This window comes from Scyliorhinus canicula, chromosome 9, assembly GCF_902713615.1.
Source record: "Scyliorhinus canicula chromosome 9, sScyCan1.1, whole genome shotgun sequence".
NCBI classification, from domain to species: domain Eukaryota; kingdom Metazoa; phylum Chordata; class Chondrichthyes; order Carcharhiniformes; family Scyliorhinidae; genus Scyliorhinus; species Scyliorhinus canicula.
The window spans coordinates 65,113,955-65,138,136 of NC_052154.1; the positions used below are offsets into that span (position 1 = coordinate 65,113,955).

The following is a 24,182-nucleotide window of genomic DNA, read 5'->3' on the forward strand; positions in this document are numbered from 1 at the left end:
AAGGACAGGCGGGGGCCTATCGGGCTGGGGGCCTTTAGCCGTCACCATGGTGATGGGTCATACACAAGCAGACTGACCCGGAGGCTCCTTTCTGGGATCCGCGCTCTATTCAACCATGTCCACGGCTGTTGGCGGCCGCCAAAAAGCACTGGTTCCCTTGAACCAAGGGTAAGGCTGTGAGCAGAGCGGTTGGGATGGCTTTGCTGACAGGCGGTAGGCTGTTGCCGATAGGGCTCTGCTGAGGGTGGGGGGGAAGAGGCGCGAGATTCCCTGCCCCCTCCCTCGGTTGGGATTTGCCAGTCCCGTACCCACCCCAGCGGTTTCTCTGGGTGCTGGTCAGCATCCTCTTGAAATGTCGGCCGGGTTCAGGCTTCACCCACATCAGTGGCTCTGACAATTCCATAATTGGGACCATTTTATTCCGTGTATTTTTTTTTAAAGCCTGACTATCACTACACAAGGGGCTGGTTTAGCTCACTCAGCTAAATCTGCTGGCTTTTAAAGCAGGCCAGCAGCACGGTTCAATTCCCGTACCAGCCTCCCCGGACAGGCGCCGGAATGTGGCGACTAGGGCTTTTCACAGTAACTTCATTTGAAGCCTACGCGTGACAATAAACAATTTTCATTTTTTTCAATAGCCCCTAATATTTCCGTATATGGTACAGTATCAGTTTTTTTTTTACTAACTTACCTGAATCTTAGGTCTGTAAATATGATATAAAGGTACATCACGGCTGTTCAGAGTTGACCTTGCATAGAAATTCATAGAATTTACAGTGCAGAAGGAGGCCATTCGGCCCATTGTGTCTGCATCGGGCCTTGGAAAGAGCACCCCCCCCCTAAGCCCACACCTCCACCCAATCCCTGTCACCCAGCAATCCCACCTAACCTTTTTGGACACAAAGGGCAATTTAGCATGGCCAATCCACCTAATCTGCACATTTTTGGACTGTGGGAGGAAACCAGAGCACCTGGAGGAAACCCACGCAGACATGGGAGAACGTGCAGACTCCGCACAGACAGTGACCCAAGTGGGAATCGAACCTGGGACCCTGGAGCTGTGAAGCATAAGGCACAAACCAAATCGATTTCATCACTGGACAAAAAGTACTGGGAAGCTAACAGATTACAGGGATAGGATGGAGGCGTGGCTTAAGTAGATGGCTCTTTCCAAGGGCTAGTGCAGACTCGATGGGCCGAATGGGCTCCTTCTGCACTGTAAATTCCATGAATTGGGCAAATCCATAGAATGCCTACAGTACAGAAGGAGGTCATGTGGCCCGTCTAGTCTGCACCAACCGTCTGAAAGGGCACCCCACCCAGGCCCACTTTCCTCCCCTCAACTATTTATGATCTATATTAATGACTTGGATGAAGGAATCAACTGCACTGTCGCCAAATTTGCTGAAGGTGCAACAGTAAGTAGGAAAACAAGTTGTAAAGAGGATACAATGTCTGCAAAATAATATAAGTAAGTTGGTAAAAATGTGGCAGGTGCAGTATAACATAGTAAAATGTTAGTTTGTTCATTTGGGCAACGAGAATAGAAAATAAAAATAGAGAGACTGCTGAATGTAATTCAGGAGAATGTGCCTGCCCTGAGACACGAGTCAATAAAAGTTAGCACGGAGATACAGCAAGTAATTAGCAAGGCATTTCAATGGAGGGTGGAGGAAACTATTGTTACAACTGTACAATGTATTGGTGAGATCGCATCCAGAGTACTGCATATAGTTTAGATCGCCTTAAGAGGGGTATACCTTAAGGGGTGCCCCTTAAGAGGGGCTTTGGGAGCAGTTCAGTGAAGGTTCACTAGGCTGATTCCTGGGATAAAAATGAAATGTTAATCTTGTGAAGCTACAATACAGGACTACTTGCATGTCAGACAACAGAAGCAACATGCAATGGTTCTCGAACTCAAAGGTATGGCTATGGGTACCTGCTTGGGTCCCAGTTTTGCCTGTCTCTTTACAGGGTATGTGGAACGTTCTTTGTTCCAGTCCAATTCCGGCCCCATTCCACAATTCTTTTATCGGTACATCGATGACTGTTTCAGTGTCGCTTCAGCTTGCTGCCTGGACATTTGTGAAGTATCTCTAAGGATTTGATCCAGTTTTGTTTAATTTACGGTTGCTGGTTGTTGGTGAGACATAGCTGAAACTCAGTAGAAAAGCAAGTTAAAAACTTGTCAGGTGCAAATAAGAATTGTTTTATTCAAAGTTCATTGGTTACAACTTGGAAATGATTTAAAAGGTAGTTTGTAGACAATTTGATTTTCTTCAAAAATTCACAGGAATTATCTTCTGAGACAATAGCCTGAACACAACTTTAAAAGTCAAAGGCTGAAGTTAAAGTATGAAAATGAAATAGGAATACAGAACTCTTTCTAATTCTCTTCCTTTACTCTCTCTCTCGCTCTCTTTCTGTCTTGTTCTCTTTGTCTCTCTGACTTGTCTGTCTTCTTGCCTTTCTGACTTGTCTGTCTTGCCTCTAGTCTTCTGTCTGTCGTCTTCTGTCTCTCGTCTCTTCACCTCACTTCTTAGTTTCCTCACTAAAAATGGTGGTCAAATCATCCATGGATATACTCTTTGATATCTGTCTTAAGCGATCCGATCACACCCCAATATAATCCTAATTGGTTTAAACTATATTCAAAACACATTTGATTTGATAAAAAGCCGTCCATCATGACAATGTAACGCCACTTCTAATTGTTGCTTATTGGTATGTTTCTCATGGGATATTGTGCTTTATCAAAACCAGCAAAAACTGGTCTAATGCTGACCTACCTATTGCCACCATGGAGACCTCATGTTATCTCATCTTGCTAGGCTAGGCATATTTCAGAACATACAACTCAAACTGTTTTTTTTATAAGATTGTTTCACTGAGAATGTTGGAATCAAATATATACATATATATATTATATTTGAGTCGATGTTTTAACTGTCCATTTATTAAAAACAAGGCAATATAGTTCAAGATATTTTTTTAGCTTGTATAATTTATGGGATATGATTCAACCTAATCTCGAGCGGCGTGAGAACCGTACAATACTTCATCCTTATCCCTTGTTGCTATGGATTCCGCCCTTGCCCTTGGAAAATGTGATGTTTTTATCAAACTTCTGTGTTTTGCAAACTCATGACTGAGTTTGGAAATTGTATGGTTCTTTCATTTTAAAACTGGGAATTGATATTTCTGTCTTAAACAGTCTTCTTACCTATATTAAGTGTATTTAAAATACCTGACTTCTACAACATTGAAAAATGTATTAATTTTGCTTCCAATTTCCACCCCTCTATCACCTTCACATGGTCTGTCACTTGACACTTCCCTTCCTTGACTTTTCTATTTCAATTTCTGGGGATAGATTGTCCACTAATATCCATTACAAACCCACTGACTCCCACAGCTATCTCGACGACGGTGCTTCACACCTCACATTTTGAAAGGACTCTATCCCATTCTCCGAGTTCCTTCGCCTCCGTCGCATCTGTTTTGATGATGCCACTTTCCAAAACGGTGCTCCCTGACCTATCTTCATTCTTCCTTAATCGTGGTTTCCTACCTACCCTGGTCGACAGGGCTCTCAACCATGCCCAATCCATTTCCCCCACCTCTTCCCTCACCCCTCTCTCCCAGAACCAAGAGAGGGTCCCTCTTGTACTCACTTTTCACCCTACTAGCCTCCGCATACAAAGAATCATCCTCCACCAGTTCTGCCAACTCCAGCATGATTCCACCACCAAACACACTGTCTCCTCAGTCCTGCTGTCAGCATTTTGCAGGGACCGTTCCCTCTGGGATACCCTGGTCCACACCTCCATCACCACCAACACCTCACGTTCTTCCCGTGCACCTTCCCATCCAAGGTAACAGATACCCCTTTAGCTCTTCCCTGCTCACCATCCTAGGCCCTATAATACTTTTTTCAAGTGAGGCAGCCCTTCACCTGCACCTTCTTCAATCTGGTCTATTGCATTTGCTGCTCCCAATGCGGTCTACTCTACATTGGAGAGACTACACACAGACTGGATGACAGCTTTGCAGAACACCTTTGGTCCGTCTGCAAGCAGGACCCAGACCTTCCAATCACTTGCCATTTCAACTCACCATCCTGCTCTCATGTCCACGTGTCCATCCTTGGCCTGCTGCAGTGTTCCAGTGAAGCTCAGCGCAAGCTGGAGTGACAGCACCTCATCTTCCAATTAAGCACGTTACAGCCTCCCATACTTAACATTGACTATGAACTCTCTCCTCCATCTTCACACCATTTTTATTTGTCAATTTACTTTTATTTTAATTTCTTCCATTGATCTGTTTTTCCCTCATCATTGTTCCTCCCCGCCCTGCACTCCACTTCGGCCAACTGTTCTTAGTTGCCCTTAAACACACTGCTCACCTTTGTTCTGCCATTCACACATCTAATCTCTTTATGTGCCACTATCAGCAGCCTTCATCACCCCCATTTACATTCCTTTTCTCTTCTATCCACAACAACTTTGTCAATCTCCACCTATCACTGGCTTCTTCTTCAGCCCCACTACTCCAACCCATTACAGTATAAATCTGACCCCATTTCCAGTTCTCTCCAGCTTTGACAAAGAGTCATCCAGAGTCAAAATGTTAGCCCCCTTCTCTCCACAGATAATATCAGACCTGCTGAGATTGTCCAGTATTTTCTGTTTTTGTTTCAGATTCCAGCATTATCAGTAATTTCCTTTTTTTTGTAAATGTTTTTTATTGGGTTTTTGAACAAAGTATATTTACCGTTAAGTACACAAAATAGAATACATATATAAATACAAAGAGAAGGGAACACGCACAAAAAACAAAACAAACAACCACAACAAAAAAAGTTAGAATAAAATAACTGGTAAGGTATTATGTGCTAGCTCAACAACAGCAGCTCTGTACAAATTGGCTATATTGTTTTTAGCACATAAGTAGGCATCTGTTTGTGTGTTGAGGGGGGGGGGGGGGGGGGGGGGGTACATATACATTTGGGCACCGGGGAAACAATTACAGAGGGCAACACGCAAATGGATCTGGTGTTGGTGTTGTAGCTTGCTTCTCCCGGATGGTTTTCGCTGCCGTTGTCATAGTAATTTGCTTTTTATCTACGTAATAGTGATTCCACAACCAACAGATCAGATCCCAGTTGTGAATGGTGGTGGACAATCAGTTCAAGGGCAATTAGGGATGGGTAATAAATGCTGGCCACATGAATGAATAAAAGAAAATCATTGCCAATTCAATTCATTCCATATAATATCAAGAAATAACTGAAGGCACAAGATACAGCAAAGACAATGCGTCCTGAAAATATTCCAGTAATAGTTTTGAAGACTTGTGCTGCAGAACGAGCTGCACCCCAAGCCAAACTTTTCCAGTACAGCCATAATATTGATATCTATCCTGCAATGTGGAGAATTACCAGGATATGTCCTGTCCACATAAAGCAGGACAAATCCAAACTGGCCAGTTACCATCCAACAGACAGGTCATCAGCAAAGTGATGAAAGGAGTCTTTGACAGTGTATTCAAAGCAGCAATAACCTGCACATGGACAATCAACTTGGATCCCACCAGGACCATTCAGATTCTGACCTCATTACAATCTTAGTCCAAATATGGACAAAAGAGCTGAAGCGGTGAAGTGGGGTTAGAGCGATTGCCCTTGACATCAACACAGTTTTTGTCTGTGGTATCAAGGAGCCCCAGCAAAACTGGAGTAATAGGCAATGGTGGGGAGGATGACTCCAACAGGTATGGTTGGAGTCATACCTGCACAAAGGGAGATGGTTATGGCTTTCGAGGTCAATCATAAACTTGGGGCATCAATGTCGGAGTTCCTCAGTATGGTGTTCTAGGCCCAACCATCTTCAGCTGTTTCATCTAAGACTTTCCCTCCATCATAAGATCAGAAGTGGGGATATTTCTAAATGATTGCACAATATTCAGCACCATTTGTGACTCCTTAGATACTCATAGTCTGTGTCCATATGGGGAAAGATCAGGAAATGTTCAGGCACAGGCTGAGAGAATCTAATCATCTCCCCATAACATTCAATGGATTACCATTTCTGAAATCCAGCTGTCAACATTCTGGATGTCATCATTGACCAGAAACTGAACTGAACCAGTCATATAAATACTGTGGCTACAAGAGCAGGTCGGCAGCTGGAAATACTTCAGAGAATAATTCACCTCCTGACTCTTCAAAGCTGGTCCACCATCTACAAGGCACTCATTTAGGAGTGTAATGGAGTACATTCCAGTTGATGAGTTGTTAAATCCTGAAGTTCAGGTGATAGCACTTTGCAAGAGACAATTTCCTTCCTTTTAATTCTGTAATCCGTCTTCCAGGATTTGATGGGTTTCTCTTGAGGTTCTTTCTGATGGACAGTGACGATCTCTTGGGTTGGATTTTATACTGTAGAGATTAAGCTTTTAGGAACTTGAGAGAGCAAGGTTCCATACAGCTCCCTTCAGCAGTTTTTCCAGGTGACTTCAATAATTTCTCTCTGTCACTGATTTAGTAAAGCCAGTTCTTAAATATCTTCTGTCTTTATATTTGTAGAAAGAAAATCAATTAACCTTCTTGGAGTCATTGCTGTAGAGCAAGTAATCATATTTTGATCTTTCATCTCAGAAACCTTTGGACACATTTCAAGATAGTAGAAAGAACAGGATGTCATAATATACATCCATGTATATAATGGAGTGCAGACAGGCAGTGATTGACACACAGGATGACCAGTAAACACACACAACACAACAGCCAATCACCAGACAGGACACAACCACTATAAAGCCAGAGGGCACCAGTTTTCCTGTTGTCTCGGGATCCAGCCTCTGAGACAGTCAGAGCTCATGAGCATAGCCAGTGCAAATACCATGTGGTAGTCAGTAAGTCTGTTCAGGCTAGCATCAGGTCTCCAGTCAAGTCAGCATAGTGTCAACCCACAATTGGACATGTAAAATAGTTACATGTTAAATAAAATCGTGTTGCATCTCATCAAGTGTTCGAAGTCTGTCTCTCACTACACTGCTTCAAACGCAGTCCACATAGACCCAGCCTGCCCAACACATCACAGGAAATGGGGTTATTTCGTTCATCACGGGGTGGTCTGTTGGGTGTAAAATTCAGCATTGAACATTGGGTTTTGCTGTCTGTAGCTTTTCCTTTGAAAATGTCTTTCTTCGCAATTCTTTTTTTAAATTTAGAGTACCCAATTCTTTTTTTTTCTTAATTAAAGGGCAATTTAGCGTGGCCAATTCACCTACCCGGCACATCTTTTAGGGTTGTGGGGGTGAGATGCACGCAGACACTGGGAGAATATGCAAACTCCACATGGACAGTGACCTGGGGCTGGGATCGAACCCGGGTCCTCAGTGGCGTGAGGCAGCAGTGCTAACCACCGCCACTGTGCCACCCTTCACATTTCCTTTCTGAAGAGGTTCTTGTTTGCTTTTCTCTAATTCACCTTGGAAGATGGTCTCGCATTTAAAGCAGTTTGTTGTCTTGTGTCTTTAAATATCAAATTTCCAGTCGATTGAAAGTTTTAAAACATTATTCCTCAAAATTAAAGTTGCATTTTCCTGACAAAGTGCAGCCCCAACAATACTCAAGAAACTGGACACCATTCAGAACTTGATTGGCATCCCATCAACCACCTTGAATTTTCACTCTTCCCACCACCAACATACAGTGGCAATAGCATGTACCATCTATGAGATACACTGCAGCACCTCACCAAGGCTCCTTCAACAGTGCCTTCCAAACCAACAACCTCTACCACCTCGAAGGCCAACGGCAACTGCAGCTGCAGCCAAGTAAAACGGCAAACGATAATCTTTTATTAATTATATACAAACCTTCCTCTCCCCGAAGGGTTTCTCTCCCCGATCTGGGTGCAGGTCAGGGTTTTAATACTGTGAAGGTACCCAAGGGGAAGCCTGCCCCATTACTGGGAAAGATAGTATTCTGTGGACATCACGGGGAACTGAATGGTCCACACCGCATGGCCTCCATGGGGGCTTTAACATCCCTTCCTGCTGAAGCCTGATTTGGCGTCCGCATTGGAGCGAGGGGCCCCTCGTTCGGGCGTTGTATACTGGATGGGAGAGTGGCGCTTCTGTGTGGAACGACGGGATGGACAGGGCCGCGCTGCGTTAGGGATCGGCGCATATGAAAACTCCAACTAATCCAATTCGGCGTCTATTTTCAGCCTCAGGGCGCACAGGATGGGCCAGGCGTGAAAATAGCATGGCTGTTCTAATGGGTCCACACTGATACTGGCCACGGTCCCCTGTATTGTGCCCAGCCCCTCTGGGAACACGCCGGGAACCACTACCAAGACCCCTTCTGGTCTATGCGGGTGCATGCGGCAAACCCGCTGCCAATCCAACCGCAGTTGCCGCAACCAGTCACAGCCCAGCAAACCCGGTCTGCTACCATGCACCACCATCAGTCGTAGGCTTGCCGACTGCTGCCTCTACATGATGGGGACCACCAAAATGCCCAAAGGCTCCCCACGTATATGTGGCCAATCAGGCGCTGGTATCCTGCAAAGTCACACCTGGAGGTCCGACCAAATCATGTTAAAAGTGCGCGACTGACCACAGAGACCGCTGCTCCAGCATCCAGCTCCATCTTGATGGAGTTTCCATTCACCTGTAAAGTCAGTGGATGGGAGCAACCCGTGGGGTCATCACGCAGTGCTGCTGCTGATAGGGGGCGTCTTCCTCCTCCATAAAGTAGCCCAGTCTTGTGGGCAAAGATTGCGCCCAGCCAAGGGACGGGATGGGCAGGCCCGAGTGGAGCCATCGATTGGTCAGTGCCTGTTTGTAGTAGACATCTGAGTCCTCATACTCCGGGGGGGGGGGGGGGGGGGGGGTTGGAATGTGCGGCAGCATCCGTGGCCTCTATAGAGGTAGCTAGCTTCTCTGAGGGGTTTGTCCCATTGTCGGGAGCCGTCTACCTCACGCTGCGGAAAATCTAAACAGTGGTCAGTCGGGCAGCCTAAATTCAGGACAGCGATGTCCTGGAGTTCCTGGACGGCCTGATCACCGTTCTCACGGGTGATGGCTACCTCGACCGCTTGTTATAGGTCCAGATGGGTTTCAGCCAAAAGTTTTCGTTGAGTTGCCAGGTCGCGAAGGCCACAGAGTAAACAGTCTCTCAGAATCTCTAACATGGTGGCAAACCCACAGGCTTCAGCCAGTTTCCTTAATCAAGCCAAAAAGTTGCTGGTCAATTCGCCCTGGGCCTGTGTGGCATTATGGAAACGGAACTAGCGAGTGAGTTGCAGGGGTTTCGGGTGGAAATTGTTCCCGAATAGGACTAGCAAAGAGGCAAAAGACCAGGTATCTGGGTGGGTCCAGCCTTTGATTATGCTGTAGGTCGGTCCACCACAAGCCATGAGTAAAACCATCGTCTGCCTTTCGTCCCCTATAATCCTGTTCATCCACAAAAGCTATTGCATATGCCTTATGTACTGTTCCCAGTCATCCGTACCTGCCTCGAACAGTCCCAACGTGGGGCATCTCTGTGGGCGGGAAGGAGGCCTGAACGAGATGGTCCGGTTACACAGCACTCGGTGCCGACGACAGCTCCATTTTACTCTTGTTGCTAGTGTAGTATCCACGCCGAGAGAATATGCATGAAACGGCAAGTAGGATGCAAACGATACTCTTTTATTAACTATACACAAATACTCCTTCCCCCAAATGGTCTCCCTCCCTACTTGCACCCAAGTTGGGGTTTTTATACTGTGAGGGCTCTCGTTAAAGGGGAAGTTTGTATTCTGTGGAGGTCATGGGGAACCAAATGGTCCACACGCCGTGGCCTCCATGAGGGTTATAACAGCAGCAGATGTGTGGAAACATCACCACCTCAAAGATCCCCGCCAAGCCACACACCATCCTGACTTGGAACTATATCTCCAATTTATCGCTTGCTGGGTCAAATTCCTGCAACTCCCTTCCTAAACAGCACCATCGGTGTACCTAAACCAGCTAGATTGGAGCATTTCAAGAAAGCAGCACTTCACCAACTTCTCAAGGGCAGTTGGGGATGGTCAACAAATGTTGACCTAGCCAGCAATGCCCACATTCCATTGGCCCAGAGTAGATGTTAATAGCTGAATGAAGGTCCGTATAGTACTGACTTTTATTCTCCAATCAACACATTCTGCTATTTTGTTTTCAGACCTTTATTCTGTTATTAACACCTACTCTGGACCAATAGTTGTTTCTTTATCACTACCAGTCCCACCCTCTTTGCCTTTTGTTCCATGATATATTTATAATTTAATCTCCCCCATTCTCTCACACCTCCTTGACCACTCCTTTTTTCCTTCACCTGACCCTTCGTCCCTTTATCAACAACAGTAAAACCCATCACATTTCTGCCTCTCTTAAATTCCAATTAAATACTGGACTTTTTGATTTGATTTATTATTGTCACATGTATTAGTTTACAGTGAATAGTATTGTTTCTTGCACGCTGTACAAACAATGCATACCGTACATAGGGAAGAACGGAGAGACTGCAGAATATATTACAGTTATAGCAAAGTGTAGAGAAAAGATCAACTTAATACGACCTAGGTCCATTCAAAAGTCTGATGGCAGTAGGGAAGAAGCTGTTCTTGAGCCGGTTGGTACGTGACCTCAAATTTTGGTATCTATTTCCTGACGGAAGAAGGTGGAAGAGAGTATGTCCAGGGTGCGTGGGGTCCTTAATTATGCTGGCTGCTTTTCCAAGGCAGCGGGAATTGTAGACAGAGTCGATGGATGGGAGGCTGGTGTCCGTGATGGATTGGGCTACATTCATAACCTTTTGTAATTTCCTGTGGTCTTGGGCAGAGCAGGATCTATACCAAACTGTGATACAACCAGAAAGAATGCTTTCTATGGTGCATCTGTAGAAGTTGGTGAGAGTCGTAGGTGACATGCCAAATGTCACTTGAAATGTTAATTCTGTTTCTCTCTCCACAGATGCCACCAGACCTGCTAATTTTTTTCAGCCTTTTCAGTTTACATTTCAGATCTCCTGCATCCATTTTGCCTTTTGCTAATTGTCATCATAAGAGACTTTTAATTCTATTCGTGAAAACCTCTCCCAAACAGTGATTGCTTTAGTGAAGAAGCATGTCTATAAACTTCACCATTTAGGATTAAATGTAAGGTCACGAAAAATTATCAGGCTTGAGCTGAATTCAATGACGATTGTCCTAACACACAACAAATTACACTATGTAGAACATGGTTGTGTAATTCTTATTGAAGTTAAAATAAAGGTACTTTCTACAAAATTGAAAAGGGAAATATTTGTGTCTATTTTGGTATTCAGCATTCATTTGGCTTTTTCCATTTTACGTTAGACAGGTGGGACACTATAATTTACCATCAAAGTCCTTCACTGATGCAACACAATAACTGGAAACTACAGGATACAACTGTACTTTTTTTTTAATGATATCACAACAGGGTCAATTTGATTAAGTTACTACTCCCAGCTGTCTCAAAGCTAAATAAAAATGAAAGAACATAATACATTAACAATCTGGAATAAGGAAGTGAGGGCACTGTTGTTAAGTTTGCAGATGATACAAAGATATGCAGAGGGACAGGTAGCATTGAGGAAGCAGGGGGCCTGCAGAAGGACTTGGACAGGCTAGGAGAGTGGGCAGAGAAGTGGCAGATGGAATACAATGTGGAAAAGTGAGGTTATGCACTTTGGTAGGAGGAATGGAGGCATAGATTATTTTCTAAATGAGAAAAGACTTAAGAAAGGGAGTCCTGGTTCAAGATACTCTTCAGGTTAACGTGCAGGTTCAGTCGGCAGTTAGGAAGGCAAATGTAATATTAGCATTCATGTTGAGAAGGCTGGAATATAAGAGCAGGGATGTACTTCTGACATTGTCAAAGGCTCTCATCAGGCCCCATTTGAAGTATTGTGGGCAGTTTTGGGCCCCATATCTATGGAAGGATGTGCTGGCCTTGGAAAGAGTCCAGAGGAGGTTCACAAGAATGAATCCCTGGAATGAAGAGCTTGTCATATGGGAAGCAGTTGAGGACTCTGGGTCTGTACTTGTTGGAGTTTAGAAAGATGAGGGAGGATCTTATTGAAACTTAAAGGATACTGACAGGCCTCAATAGAGTGGACATAGAGAAGATGTTTCCACAAGTAGGAAAAACTAGAACCCAAGGGCACAGCCTCTGAAGAGACAATCCTTTAAAACTGAGATGAGAAGGAATTTCTTCAGCCAGAGGGTGGTGAATCTGTGGGAACTCTTTGCCGCAGAAGGCTGTGGAGGCCAAATCACAGAGTGTCTTTAAGTCAGAGATAGAGGGGCAGCATTTGGCGCAGTGGTTAGCACTGGGACTGCGGCACTGAAGATCTGAGCTCGAATCCCGGCCTTGGGCACTGTCCGTGTGGAGTTTGCACATTCTCCCCATATCTGCCTGGGTTTCACCCCCACAACCCAAAGATGTGCAGGTTAGGTGAATCAGCCACGCTAAATTGCCCCATAGTAAAAAAAAAGACAGAGATAGCTAGGTTCTTGATTAATAAGGGGATCAGAATTATGGGGAGAAAGCAGGAGAATGGGGATGAGAAACACATAAGCCATGATTGAATGGCGGAGCAGAGTCAATGGCCCCAATGGCCTAATTCTGCTCCTATGTCTTATGGTATTAACAAGCAGCAAAAGAAAAATGGCCAATTGATCTGCTTGGGTGTTGGTTGAGGATTAATATTGGACAAGGAACCAGGATAATTTCCTGGTTTAATTTCAGTAGGGTCACATGATCTTTTATACCCGCGTTATCAATATCATGTCTCATTTGAAATAGAGTAAACCTTGCAATACAACAAAAGCAAAATACTGCAGATGATGGAAATCTGAAATAAAAGCAGATAGTGCTGGAAATACTCAGCAGATCTAGGAGCATTTGTGAAGAGAGAAAAACTAGAGTTAATGTTTCAGGTCGATGACCTTTCATCGGATCTGCTAAAGTTAACGATGTAAAGGAAAAAAAATCTTAAATTTGCCTTTCGTTCCATAACCTTACTTTATTATTCTGTTTCCTGTAATCTGCTACTAGACCAGGTCTTCATTCTTTTAAAGAAATCTAATTTAACATTGTTAACATTAGAGATCATCTTTTTCTAGAGGAACATCAAGCAAATTAAATGTGACTGAACCTTCACCCGCCTGTCTGAATTATCGGCTAACCGGCAGCAATATGAAATACCACCTTCCGCAGAAACAGCTGTTGGTAAGCATTTGCATCACTTAAAATAGTCTGAGAAAAATCTGGACCAAAAAGAAGCGATCACCATACAATGTAACACTGTGATCAGTTGAGCAAAACATACTTTAGAGGGATGTGACGAGCCTCTCTGGGAACCTCAGCATTATGGAGAAATAGACTTATTTGCTTCAGCTAACTTTTTTTTTAGTTACAATGATAAACGTCTTAAGCATTGCTATGGATTGTCTTTCCAAGACAAGACTGTATTCCTTTCCGGCCGGATTACTTGGTCACATTTGGATTGCATATTGAGGATATGTAAATTTCAGTTTTCCCCATTTTTCTTAGTAACTTTGTGTCATCACTGAGCTGTATTGCAGGTTTTTGAGCATGTATCCTGGAGACAGCTGAAGCATGGCCTGAGCAGACAAGAGACCCAAGAAGAACAAAGGGGATTTGCTGTCCACATAGAAAATTTGCCTCCTTTTCTTCTTCTGGTTGTTTTTCAATGAAAATAATCTTTTTTAACAGATATGATTTTTTTCCATTTAACATTCTGATTGTATATTTCTTCAGCCAAGTGTTGTGAAGAATGACAGATACCTGTCCAGCTGGCCTGGGCACGTGGGTGGAGAGATTGTTCAAAAAAACCAATCGTTTCAGCAATCAAATTACAACAGATACCATGGGTAAGAGAGACAAGAGTCCATGTTACAGTTTATAGTAGAAAGAGATTATTACTTTTTTTTTAATAAATTTAGTGTACCCAATTATTTTCTTTTTTCAATTACGGGGCAATTTAGAGTGTTCAATCCACCTACCCTGCACATCTTTGGGTTGTGGGGGTGAAACCCACGCAAACACGGGGAGAATGTGCAAACTCCACACAGACAGTGACCCAGAGCCGGGATCGAACCTGGGACCTCAGCGCCGTGAGGCAACAGGGCTAACCCACTGCGCCACCGTGCTGTCCGATTATTACTTTTTAAAAAATAAATTTAGATTACCCAATTATTTTTTCCAATTAAGGGGCAATTTAGTGTGGCCAATCCACCTACTCTGCACATTTTTGGGTTGTGGGGGTGAAACCCACGCAGACACGGGGAGAATGTGCAAACTCCACACGGACAGTGACCCAGAGCCGGGATCGAACCTGGGACCTCAGCGCCGTGAGGCAGCTGTGCTAACCACTAGGCCAACGTGCTGCCCTGAGATTATTACTTTTTAAACATAAAACTGTAAATGGGAGGTTAAATAATATGCTGTTGGAGCTCCAGACTGTCTCCGTTGATCTATGCCCTCCCTAATGTAGAACTGATCAGGTCCAATCCAACTCTGTTCTGACTTATCTTAGCTTGGATGGCAGTGATGTACAGCAATTGGTCTCTGTTCCCTGGGCTAGGGAGGTAAAGCAATATCCATGATTTCCACTCAGAAAATGAGAACAGGAGCAAACTATTCAGTTCTTTGAGTCTATTTCTCTATATAAGTTGATTCTGGTTCATCTGTACCTCAACACCAGTTTTCCAATTTTGATCCACATCCCTTGATACATAAGAATATAAGAAATAATGGCAGGAGAAGGCCATATAGCCCCTTGAACCTGCTTCTCCAGTCAACAAAATCATAGTCAACTGCACTTTTCCACCTTCTACCAATGAAGTAGGTAGGAAAAGGGGTGTGGATGTAATAAACGAGTTTAGGGAGTGAGGCTGGAAGTTAAAAGCCAGGACAGACAGAGTTGTCATCTCTGGTTTGTTGCTGGTGCCACGTGATAGCGAGGCTCGGAATAGGGAGAGTGTGCAGTTGAACACGTGTCTGCAGGAATGGTGTAGGAGCGAGGGCTTCAGGTATTTGGATAATTGGAGCATATTCTGGGGAAGGTGGCACCTGTACAAGCATCTGAACCAGAGGGGCACCAATATCCTGGGAGGGAGGTTTTCTAGTACTCTTCGGAAGGGTTTAAACTAATTTGGCAGGGGAATGGGAACCGGACTTGGAGTCCAGCAACTAAGGTAGCCGATGTCCAGGACGTCAAAGCGTGTAGTGAGGCAGTGGGGAAGGTAACACTGACAAAGGAGAGTACTTGCAGGCACGGAGATGAGTTGGTGTGTATACTTCAACACAAGAAGCATCAGCAATAAGGTGGGTGAACTTAAGGCATGGATCGCTACTTGGGACTACAATGTGGTGGCCATCACGGAAACTTGGATAGAAGAGGGGCAGAAATGGTTATTGGACGTTCCTGGTTATCGATGTTTCAATAAAATTAGGGAGGGTGGAAAAAGAGGTAGGGGGGTTGCATTCTTAATTAGAGATAGTATAACGGCTGCAGAAAGGCAGTTCGAGGAGGATCTGCCTACTGAGGTAGTATGGGTTGAAGTCAGAAATAGGAAAGGAGCAGTCACCTTGTTGGGAGTTTTCTATAGGCTTCCCAATAGCAGCAGAGTTGTGGAGGAACAGATTAGGAAACAGATTTTGGGAAGGTGCAGAAGTAACAGGGTAGTAGTTGGGAATATTGAGTGGAAACTCTTTAGATCAAATAGTTTGGATGGGTGGTGTTGTGCAGTGTGTCTAGGAAGCTTTTTTAACACAGTGTGTAGATTGTCCGACCAGAGGGGAGGCCATATTGTATTTGGTACTTGGTAATGAACCAGGGCAAGTGATAGATTTGTTAATGGGGGAACATTTTGGAGATAGTGACCACAATTCTGTGACTTTCACTTGAGTAATGGAGAGGGATAGGTGCGTGTAATATGGCAAGGTTTACAATTGGGGGAAGGGTAAATACGATGCTGTCAGACAAGAACTACAGTGTATAAATTGGGAACATAGGCTGTCAGGGAAGGACACAATTGAAATGTGGAACTTGTTCAAGGAACAGATACTATGTGTCCAAGATATGTATGTCCCTGTCAGGCAGGGAAGAGATGGTAGAGTGAGGGAACCATGGTTGACAAGAGAGGTTGAATGTCTTGTTAAGAGGAAGAAGGATACTTATGTAAGGCTGAGGAAACAAGGTCCAGACAGGGCGCTGGAGGGATACAAGATAGCGAGGAGGGAACTGAAGAAAGGGATTAGGAGAGCTAAGAGAGGGCATGAAACATCTTTGTCAGGTAGAATCAAGGAAAACCGCAAGGCCTTTTACACATATGTGAGAAATTTGAGAATGACTAGAGCGAGGGTGGGTTCGATCAAGGACAGTAGCGGGAGATTGTGTATTGAGTCTGAAGAGATAGGAGAGGTCTTGAACGAGTACTTTTCTTCAGTATTTACGAATGAAAGGAGCCATATTGTTGGAGAGGACAGTGTGAAACAGACTGGTAAGCTCGAGGAGATACTTGTTAGGAAGGAAGATGTGTTGGGCATTTTGAAAAACTTGAGGATAGACAAGTCCCCCGGGCCTGACGGGATATATCCAAGGATTCTATGGGAAGCAAGAGATGAAATTATAGAGCCGTTGGCAATGATCTTCTCGTCCTCACTGTCAACAGGGGTGGTACCAGGAGATTGTAGAGTGGCAAATGTCGTACCCCTGTACAAAAAAGGGAATAGGGATAACCCTGGGAATTACAGGCCAGTTAGTCTTACTTCGGTAGTAGGCAAAGTAATGGAAAAGTTACTGAGGGATAGGATTTCTGAGCATTTGGAAAGACACTGCTTGTTTAGGGATAGTCAGCACGGATTTGTGAGGGGTAGGTCTTGCCTCACAAGTCTAATTGAATTCTTTGAGGAGGTGACCAAGCACATGGATGAAGGTAAAGCAGTGGATGTGGTGTACATGGATTTTAGTCAGGCAATTCATAAGTTTCCCCATGGTAGGCTTATGCAGAAAGTAAGGAGGCATGGGATAGTGGGAAATTTGGCCAGTTGGATAACGAACTGTCTAACTGATAGAAGTCAGAGATGGTGGTGGATGGCAAATAATCAGTCTGGAGCCCAGTTACCAGTGGCGTACCACAGGGATCAGCTCTGGGTCCTCTGCTGTTTGTGATTTTCATTAATGACTTGGATGAGGGAGTTGAAGGGTGGGTCAGTAAATTTGCAGACGATACGAAGATTGGTGGAGTTGTGAATAGTGAGGAGGGCTGTTGTCGGCTTCAAAGAGACATAGATAGGAGTTTAACCCTGAAAAGTTGTGAGGTTGTCCATTTTGGAAGGACAAATATGAATGTGGAGTACAGGGTTAACAGTAAGGTTCTTGGCAATGTAGAGGAGCAGAGAGATCTTGGGGTCTATGTTCATAGATCTTTGAAAGTTGCCACTCAAGTAGATAGAGCTGTCAAGAAGGCCTGTGGTATGCTTGCGTTCATTGGCAGAGGGATTGAATTTAAGAGCCGTGAGGTGATGATGCAGCTGTACAAAACCTTGGTAAGACCACATTTGGAGTACTGTGTACAGTTCTGGTCGCCTCATTTTAGGAAGGATGTGGAAGCTTTGGAAAAGGTGCAAAGGAGATTTACCAGGATGTTGCCTGGAATGAAGAGTAGGTTTTACGAGGAAAGGTTGAGGGTGCTAGGCCTTTTCTCATTAGAACGGAGAAGAATGAGGGGTGACTTGATAGAAGTTTATAAGATGATTAGGGGAATAGATAGAGTAGACAGTCAGAGACTTTTTCCCCGTGTCGAACAAACCATTACAAGGGGACATAAATTTAAGGTGAATGGTGGAAGATATAGGGGGGATGTTAGATTTAGGTTCTTTACCCAGAGAGTAGTGGGGGCATGGAATGCACTGCCTGTGGAAGTAGTTGAGTCAGAAACATTAGGGACCTTCAAGCGGCTATTGGATAGGTATTGGATTACGGTAGAATGATGGGGTGTAGATGAATTTGTTCTTAATCCAGGACAAAAGTTTGGCACAACATCGTGGGCCGAAGGGCCTGTTCTGTGCTGTATTTTTCTATGTTCTATGTCACCATATTCCTTGATTTCCTTAGTGTCGAAAGACCTATCAATCACTGTTGTGAATATACACAACTCTGTATCCACAATTCTCTGGAGTAGAGAATTCCAAAGATTCACAACCTTCTGTGCAAAGAAATTTCTTTATGCTACTGTTACCTAATTGTTGATCTTGATCTTGAAATTGGCCATTGCCCCTGCGTTTACAACCTTTTCCGGGAGATATTTCCATTAAATGTAAATGCCACCACAGTCCCAGAGGACCATTGGTTGCTCTCCCCTGTGAGAGAAGCTGACTGATGGTGATTTAACCTGAGGATCATTGCACCTCAGGTGAGGGTCAAGTTTAAGAAGGCAGGGCCTTCATGAATAACCTCAGTAGGTATGAGAATTGAACCCACGGTGTTAGCATCGCACCGCATCACAATTGTATGGAAACAAATTATCTTGGTTTCGTTCCTGAATGGTCGCGCTCTAATTCCTCAATTTCTAATCCCACCACCACATACACAGAATGTGAGCAGTGTGTACTACCTATAAGATGTGCTTCAACAACTGACCAAGGCTCCTTCGACAGCACCTTCCAAACCTGTGACCTCTACCATGTGGAGAAGGACAGCGGCATAAGATGCATTCACCAGCTACAAGTTCTTCTCCAAGCCACACATGAGCCTATATATATAAAAATTGAAAATTCTGTCCTCTTGTTCTAGTTTCCCCACCAGAGCAAACAGCTCTCTGTCCATTCCCTCAAATCCTTTTCTCATTTTAAACCTCTTAATTTGATCACCCCATAATTTTATAAAATCAAGGGATTATAATGCAATTTTATGCAACCTGCCATCAATATTGTAATCCTTCAAGTGCTGACCTTCCAGCCACAATATAAGGTTGTACGTGTGTGAGTACCAGGTGAGACACAACTGAGCCCTGGCTTAATGTCCCATTCCTGATAGCAAAAACCTACTCACTGTTTACAAATACACATCAAGAATGGTTAGTTGGGCAAGATTATGGAAACCATGAATGGAAATGTACCCTAGCATGAGTTAACACCATTTAGAAAGCAGGGGAGAAATTCTCATATGATAACTTTTAATTAAACAACACAATACACAAAGCTCTAAATTCCTTTGTCATTTATGTTAATTTGATAAGCTTTTGCCTGCGATTTAATTATATGATTAAGCAAACCCCCTGCCAACAAGGTAGAGCAGCACATTAACTGCTCTTGCACAGCACAGCCAACCCCACTCAGCTCGTAGCCATGACCCCGAAATGACCGCACACACAATGCAAGGATGCTGACCTGGGGAGGTTCCGAGAGGCGATTAAGGCTGAAAGGATGTGCTGTTCCCCCGAGGGTCCCGGAGTGTCAGCCACAGGGCAGCCAGTGCCGCCTGGGAGGAAGTGGCAGTGGCTATAAGCTCGGGAAGCATCGCCAGGAGGACCAGCACCCAGTGTCACAAGAAGGTCAACAACTTGCACTGGGCTGTACAGGACCCAGCACCGCCCCTGCCCAGCACCATGCCCTGGCCCACCCATACTGCCCACGCTGCCGCTTAACCAAACCCCTCCCAGAAACTTTCTTCTCAAGCACCCTCCCCAACCACCCCTCCTCCCAGAACATTCCCATCCTGAACCACTCATGCGGCTAATGATGCCCTCTCTGAATCTCGGCGGGAAAAGTTGTCCCGGGGCGGTGGGGTACCAGGCATCAGAATCCTCACCACCTTCGAGGAAAAGGCACTGGAGGTTACGGAATGGCTGAGGACAGAGCAGTCACCAATGCGGATGTCAGCGCACAGTGGAGGGGTGAGGGTCTACCAGGCCCCACCCAGGTGGACTGTCACACGTGAGTTGTTAATGCCATAGCGAATCGCCATCCTTCCCGCTGACCACACGTCCATTCTCCTGCAGGACCCCCAGCTGACGGCGCCGGCCCATCTGGGGTGGTTTCCCCTCACCTCCCAGAAGAAACCTCGGGGGAGAGCTCCGAGGATGCCATCATCAATGCATCATTGCTGTCACCCCCACCCTCCATCAGTGCAGAGACACGCATCTCAATGGGCAACGTTAATGGTCAGGCTTCTGAGGCACATTCTGGTGAGCACCACATCGTTGCAGATGCACACCAGGTAGAGGCAGGAACACCCAGGCGAGACAGCAGTCGGAGGTCTGCTGTTGGGACTCAGCTGGATCCCAGTCAGATGTCGAGCTTCTGGAACAGGTTTGATGCAAGCGATAAGATGCAGCTGTGATATTCAGAGGGGGGATGTCAGTAACCCTGCGGCAGGTCCATAGCGGATTGGAGGAGTCCCAGAAGCTACAGGTGCAGGAATTGGCAATGAATCGCACCGAGGCCAGCACTGCTAGGGTGGCAACTTTGAGAGCCTGGTGCACGATGTCAGCAGCATGAGTGGAGGTGTCCAAGATGTGGCGCAGTAAATGATGGCCATGGCTGAGGGACTCGGTAGACTGTCCAACCCGCTGGGGGATGTGACCCAGTACCAGGTGGACCTCGATAAGGTGATGTGGACATGTCCCAGTTTCAGGTGGGAATATCTGAGGCACTGCAGAGCTTGATCCAGTTGCAGGTGGGCATTGCCGAGGTGTTGCAGAGCATGTCCCATTCACTGAGGAGCATCGCCGAGGGTGTCGACACCATGGTGCAGACACTGGGCAGCCAGATGACGCAGGGGCAGCCAGGACTCAATCCAGCTGCCCCAACACTCCGAGGTCAACCCAAAGGACCTATGAGCACCAACCAGGAGAAGGGGTCACTAGGTGCCAACCGGACCCGGCCCATGCAGTGGTGACATTGGCCACCAGCTCCACCCTGCTGACGATGCCGCACCTCGTATTCATCACCCAGGACAGGATGGCACAGTTGTGCATGTGCCGTTGTCAGGTGCACCGGGGCCCTCCGACCCCAGAAGACACCCGCCAAGGGCATCAAAGGCCATAGGACATGGTAAGCAGCACGCTGCCTCCAACTCCGATGTGCATCCTGTGTTAACATCTCGATGCAGGTTAGAGCAAGGGAGGCTAAGCATCTCGAGCATCACTGAGAGAGTACTGGGGGAGGGGGGAAGAGGGGTGAAGGTAGAAGGTAAGGGGGTTTGTATGCATTGGGGGTTAGGAGTTGGAGGGATGAGGGGACAGTGGGGCAGCACCATCGTGAGAATGAGGCAGTGGTGAACTCCTATGTGTGATACATTAAAAATCATTCACTACAATCAGTATGGCACCTCTGACACTTGCTTCCGCAATGTGGGCCGACCTTCAAACCCTTGCCCCAGTTCCTCAGGCATGGGGGCCCTGCCAGCAGAACCACTACGGCAAACTTCCGAGGGGTTCAAAATATCGTCCATACCGTTCAATATCTGCAAGGAAGTGGGAGAGGTTGTGAGACTGACAAACGGTGATGTCTTCCACCCTGAGACCCTCCATTCCCTCATTTATCCCCCCTCCCCCACACCCGGATCACCCTGCCTACGCACACCCAGCCGGTGGGGTCCCCCACTCACCGGACCTCAGACCCTGTACCCCTGACACCCATACATAATGTTATCTGGACCGGGGCTGATGCACTCACCCACACTCCAGCCGTGGACATGTCCACGGGGCGTTGCCTCCCGCAGTGTTCAGGCACAGTATCCAAGCAGCACAGTCTGATTGGGATGCTGGGTAATAACACTCACAATGAAATGGCACACCCACCTACGGGAATCCACTTGGAATGTGCGAGGTGCTCAGTTAACCACAATTGCCAATTCCCTATTAGCAGTAGCCTTCAGCGGTACGACCAGAGGCCTCCGTGGTCAGTGGGGGATATTGGTGGTCATTGGGGCAGACAGGCAGGGACAAAGGTTGCCCGGAGCAACCCCAACCCCCAGCTTTGATACCCCCAATCCCATGGTGGACCAGCTGATCCGAGGCTGGATAGCCCCCCACCCCGTCCGAGCATAAAGGCCACGAGTTCAGTGGCCCGTGCTCTTTTCCTGTGAATGAAGATGGCTACTCACCCCCTTGGGTCCCCACAGCAGCCCTTCAGCCAGGTTCAGGTTTTAAAAAAGGAGTATTAATCAGCGCCTGTGTGACCACTTGCTTGGGAGGTGGCTGGATCACGGGAGCAGTTGGATATGGGGTTGCTAATTGTAGGGAAATAGAGGTTAAATGGTGATTGTTGGTTTGTCACCACATTACAGCGGGATCCCGATTTCGCCTAAGGGAACAGGCCAGTTGCAAAAGGTTTGGCACCCAGTGTGGTTTTCATTTTTGGCCTCTCCAGCTATTCACCAGCCTCGTCTCGCTCGAGCGCAACAGAGCCACTGAATCGTGCCTATATAGTCAAAGATATGACCTGCAAGCTGCTCTGTACTTATGTGAAAATCCAGCATTAAACTGTATATGTTCCTGGGCCTGGAGGACAGGGGAAAAAATGCCAGTCAGGGAATAGCCTTTAACAGTCCATCAAGTCCAGGAATTTCAAGGAACTAAAGAATTATCTCCTAATCATGTGCTGTTTAGTAACTCCAGCTACATCTCTTTCTTCTCATGCTCATATTCACAGAGGAAACATCTTTTGCACATAACAGGAGGTAACACCAAAGAAACAATGGAGTTCAGGCATGTTTTACACCCCAACCCCTTGGTTGAGAGAGTGCTTGGCGGTATTAATGCAGCTGTCACAGATGTCAGGGTAACCGGCTTAATTGACGTCATCTAGGATGATGCTATGTTCCTGCCTTATGCACCTTCTGAAATTCCACTTCACCCTCATTCTGAAATCTGGCTCTCTGCACCATTGCAAAGCCTGGTTTTCTGGCAAATACACATGCCTGCTCCTGCTTCGTTTTACTTAGAAGCCAATGGAATCCGTACCATCTTTGCCCATCTCTGGTATGAGAGGATGGCACAGTTTGTTACCACCTCCTAGGTGAAAAATAACAGTGCAGATAGGAGACCTGAGGTGTGCTCAGGGCCTTCTGCTGTGAATCCTCCTCCACTTCCCTGTGCAAAAAATGTCTCTCTGCTGCTTTGCTCCATCTTCCTATGATGCTGCAGCCCCAGAGGAATTGCAACTGCAGTGCCCAAGAGTTGGAACAGGTGGCGAAAGTATGTAAAGATTGAACGCATTGACTAACTTTCTGGGATATAACATATGGGTTTTGTGTACATTAGACGCAAATATTAAAAGAGTGACTTTGTATATTGAATCCTCCTATGTGACTTAGGGACTGCATTGTGGTTTCCAATTCCTCTTTCACTCATTGCTAATACCTGTCATTAAATCGTTCACTGTAAAGAAATGCAAAGAATTTGTACTTTGTTTTGATTTGTCAAACATTAGTCCAGTTCATATATTTTGTCTGTTTAGTAGCTACTGCTTGACTTGCATTTATGTGGCATCTTTATGGGAGAAAACCTTCTAAAGTTTCTTCACAAAACATATTAAAAAGAAACATAGTTTGGAATCTTGCTGTATCTTCGGGGCTTCACTGCGTTGGTCAATAAACCAATCAAGTAGTTTTAGTGTCTTTACACAGATTTGGTGACCCATTATTTTATTTTAGAAATGTCTGGAAAACTTAGTCCATGTGTCTTCTAGTAAGTATTTTTAGTATAATTATTTAATTTTTAAACCTTGGTATCAGACCTTAGCTACTACAGAGAATTATGATGTATGTTTGGTTCATAAGAGCTTTTTCCATCAGTAGAACAAAAAATCCATCTAATTATGAACATACTCCTATTAACCTATTAAAACCAAGAGTTTCCTTGTCTCTCACCCTTATCTTGATAATCTAACGCAGTAGGTCTGTTGGATTGGTGTTAACTGCCAGTGTATGCTTGCTACATTCCTAGACTTTTAACTCTTCTCCACTACACTTATGCGCTCTGGCAGAGAACTGCTCTGGACTTTATGAAGACCCGCCTTCTCAACATGAGGTGGCATGGTAGCATAGTGGGTAGCACTGTTGCTTCACAGCTCCAGGTTAG

At 45.5% G+C, this 24,182-nt stretch overlaps 1 protein-coding gene across 4 annotated transcripts in view; it reads left to right on the top strand.

Annotated features, from left to right (window-relative positions):
* The window catches only part of tsnaxip1 (translin-associated factor X interacting protein 1), a 131,539-nt gene that overhangs the window by 492 nt on the left and 106,865 nt on the right, over positions 1–24,182 (top strand). For 2 of the 4 annotated variants that reach the window (XM_038806802.1, XM_038806805.1), the window contains exons 1-3: positions 40–168; positions 13,191–13,296; positions 13,849–13,961. In XM_038806802.1, coding sequence (XP_038662730.1) covers positions 116–168; positions 13,191–13,296; positions 13,849–13,961 — 272 coding nt within the window. In that variant the 5' untranslated portion in view covers positions 40–115. Of the gene's footprint in view, positions 1–39; positions 169–13,190; positions 13,297–13,848; positions 13,962–24,182 lie in introns of those variants that run through there. The other 2 variants (XM_038806803.1, XM_038806804.1) reach the window with 2 other exon arrangements.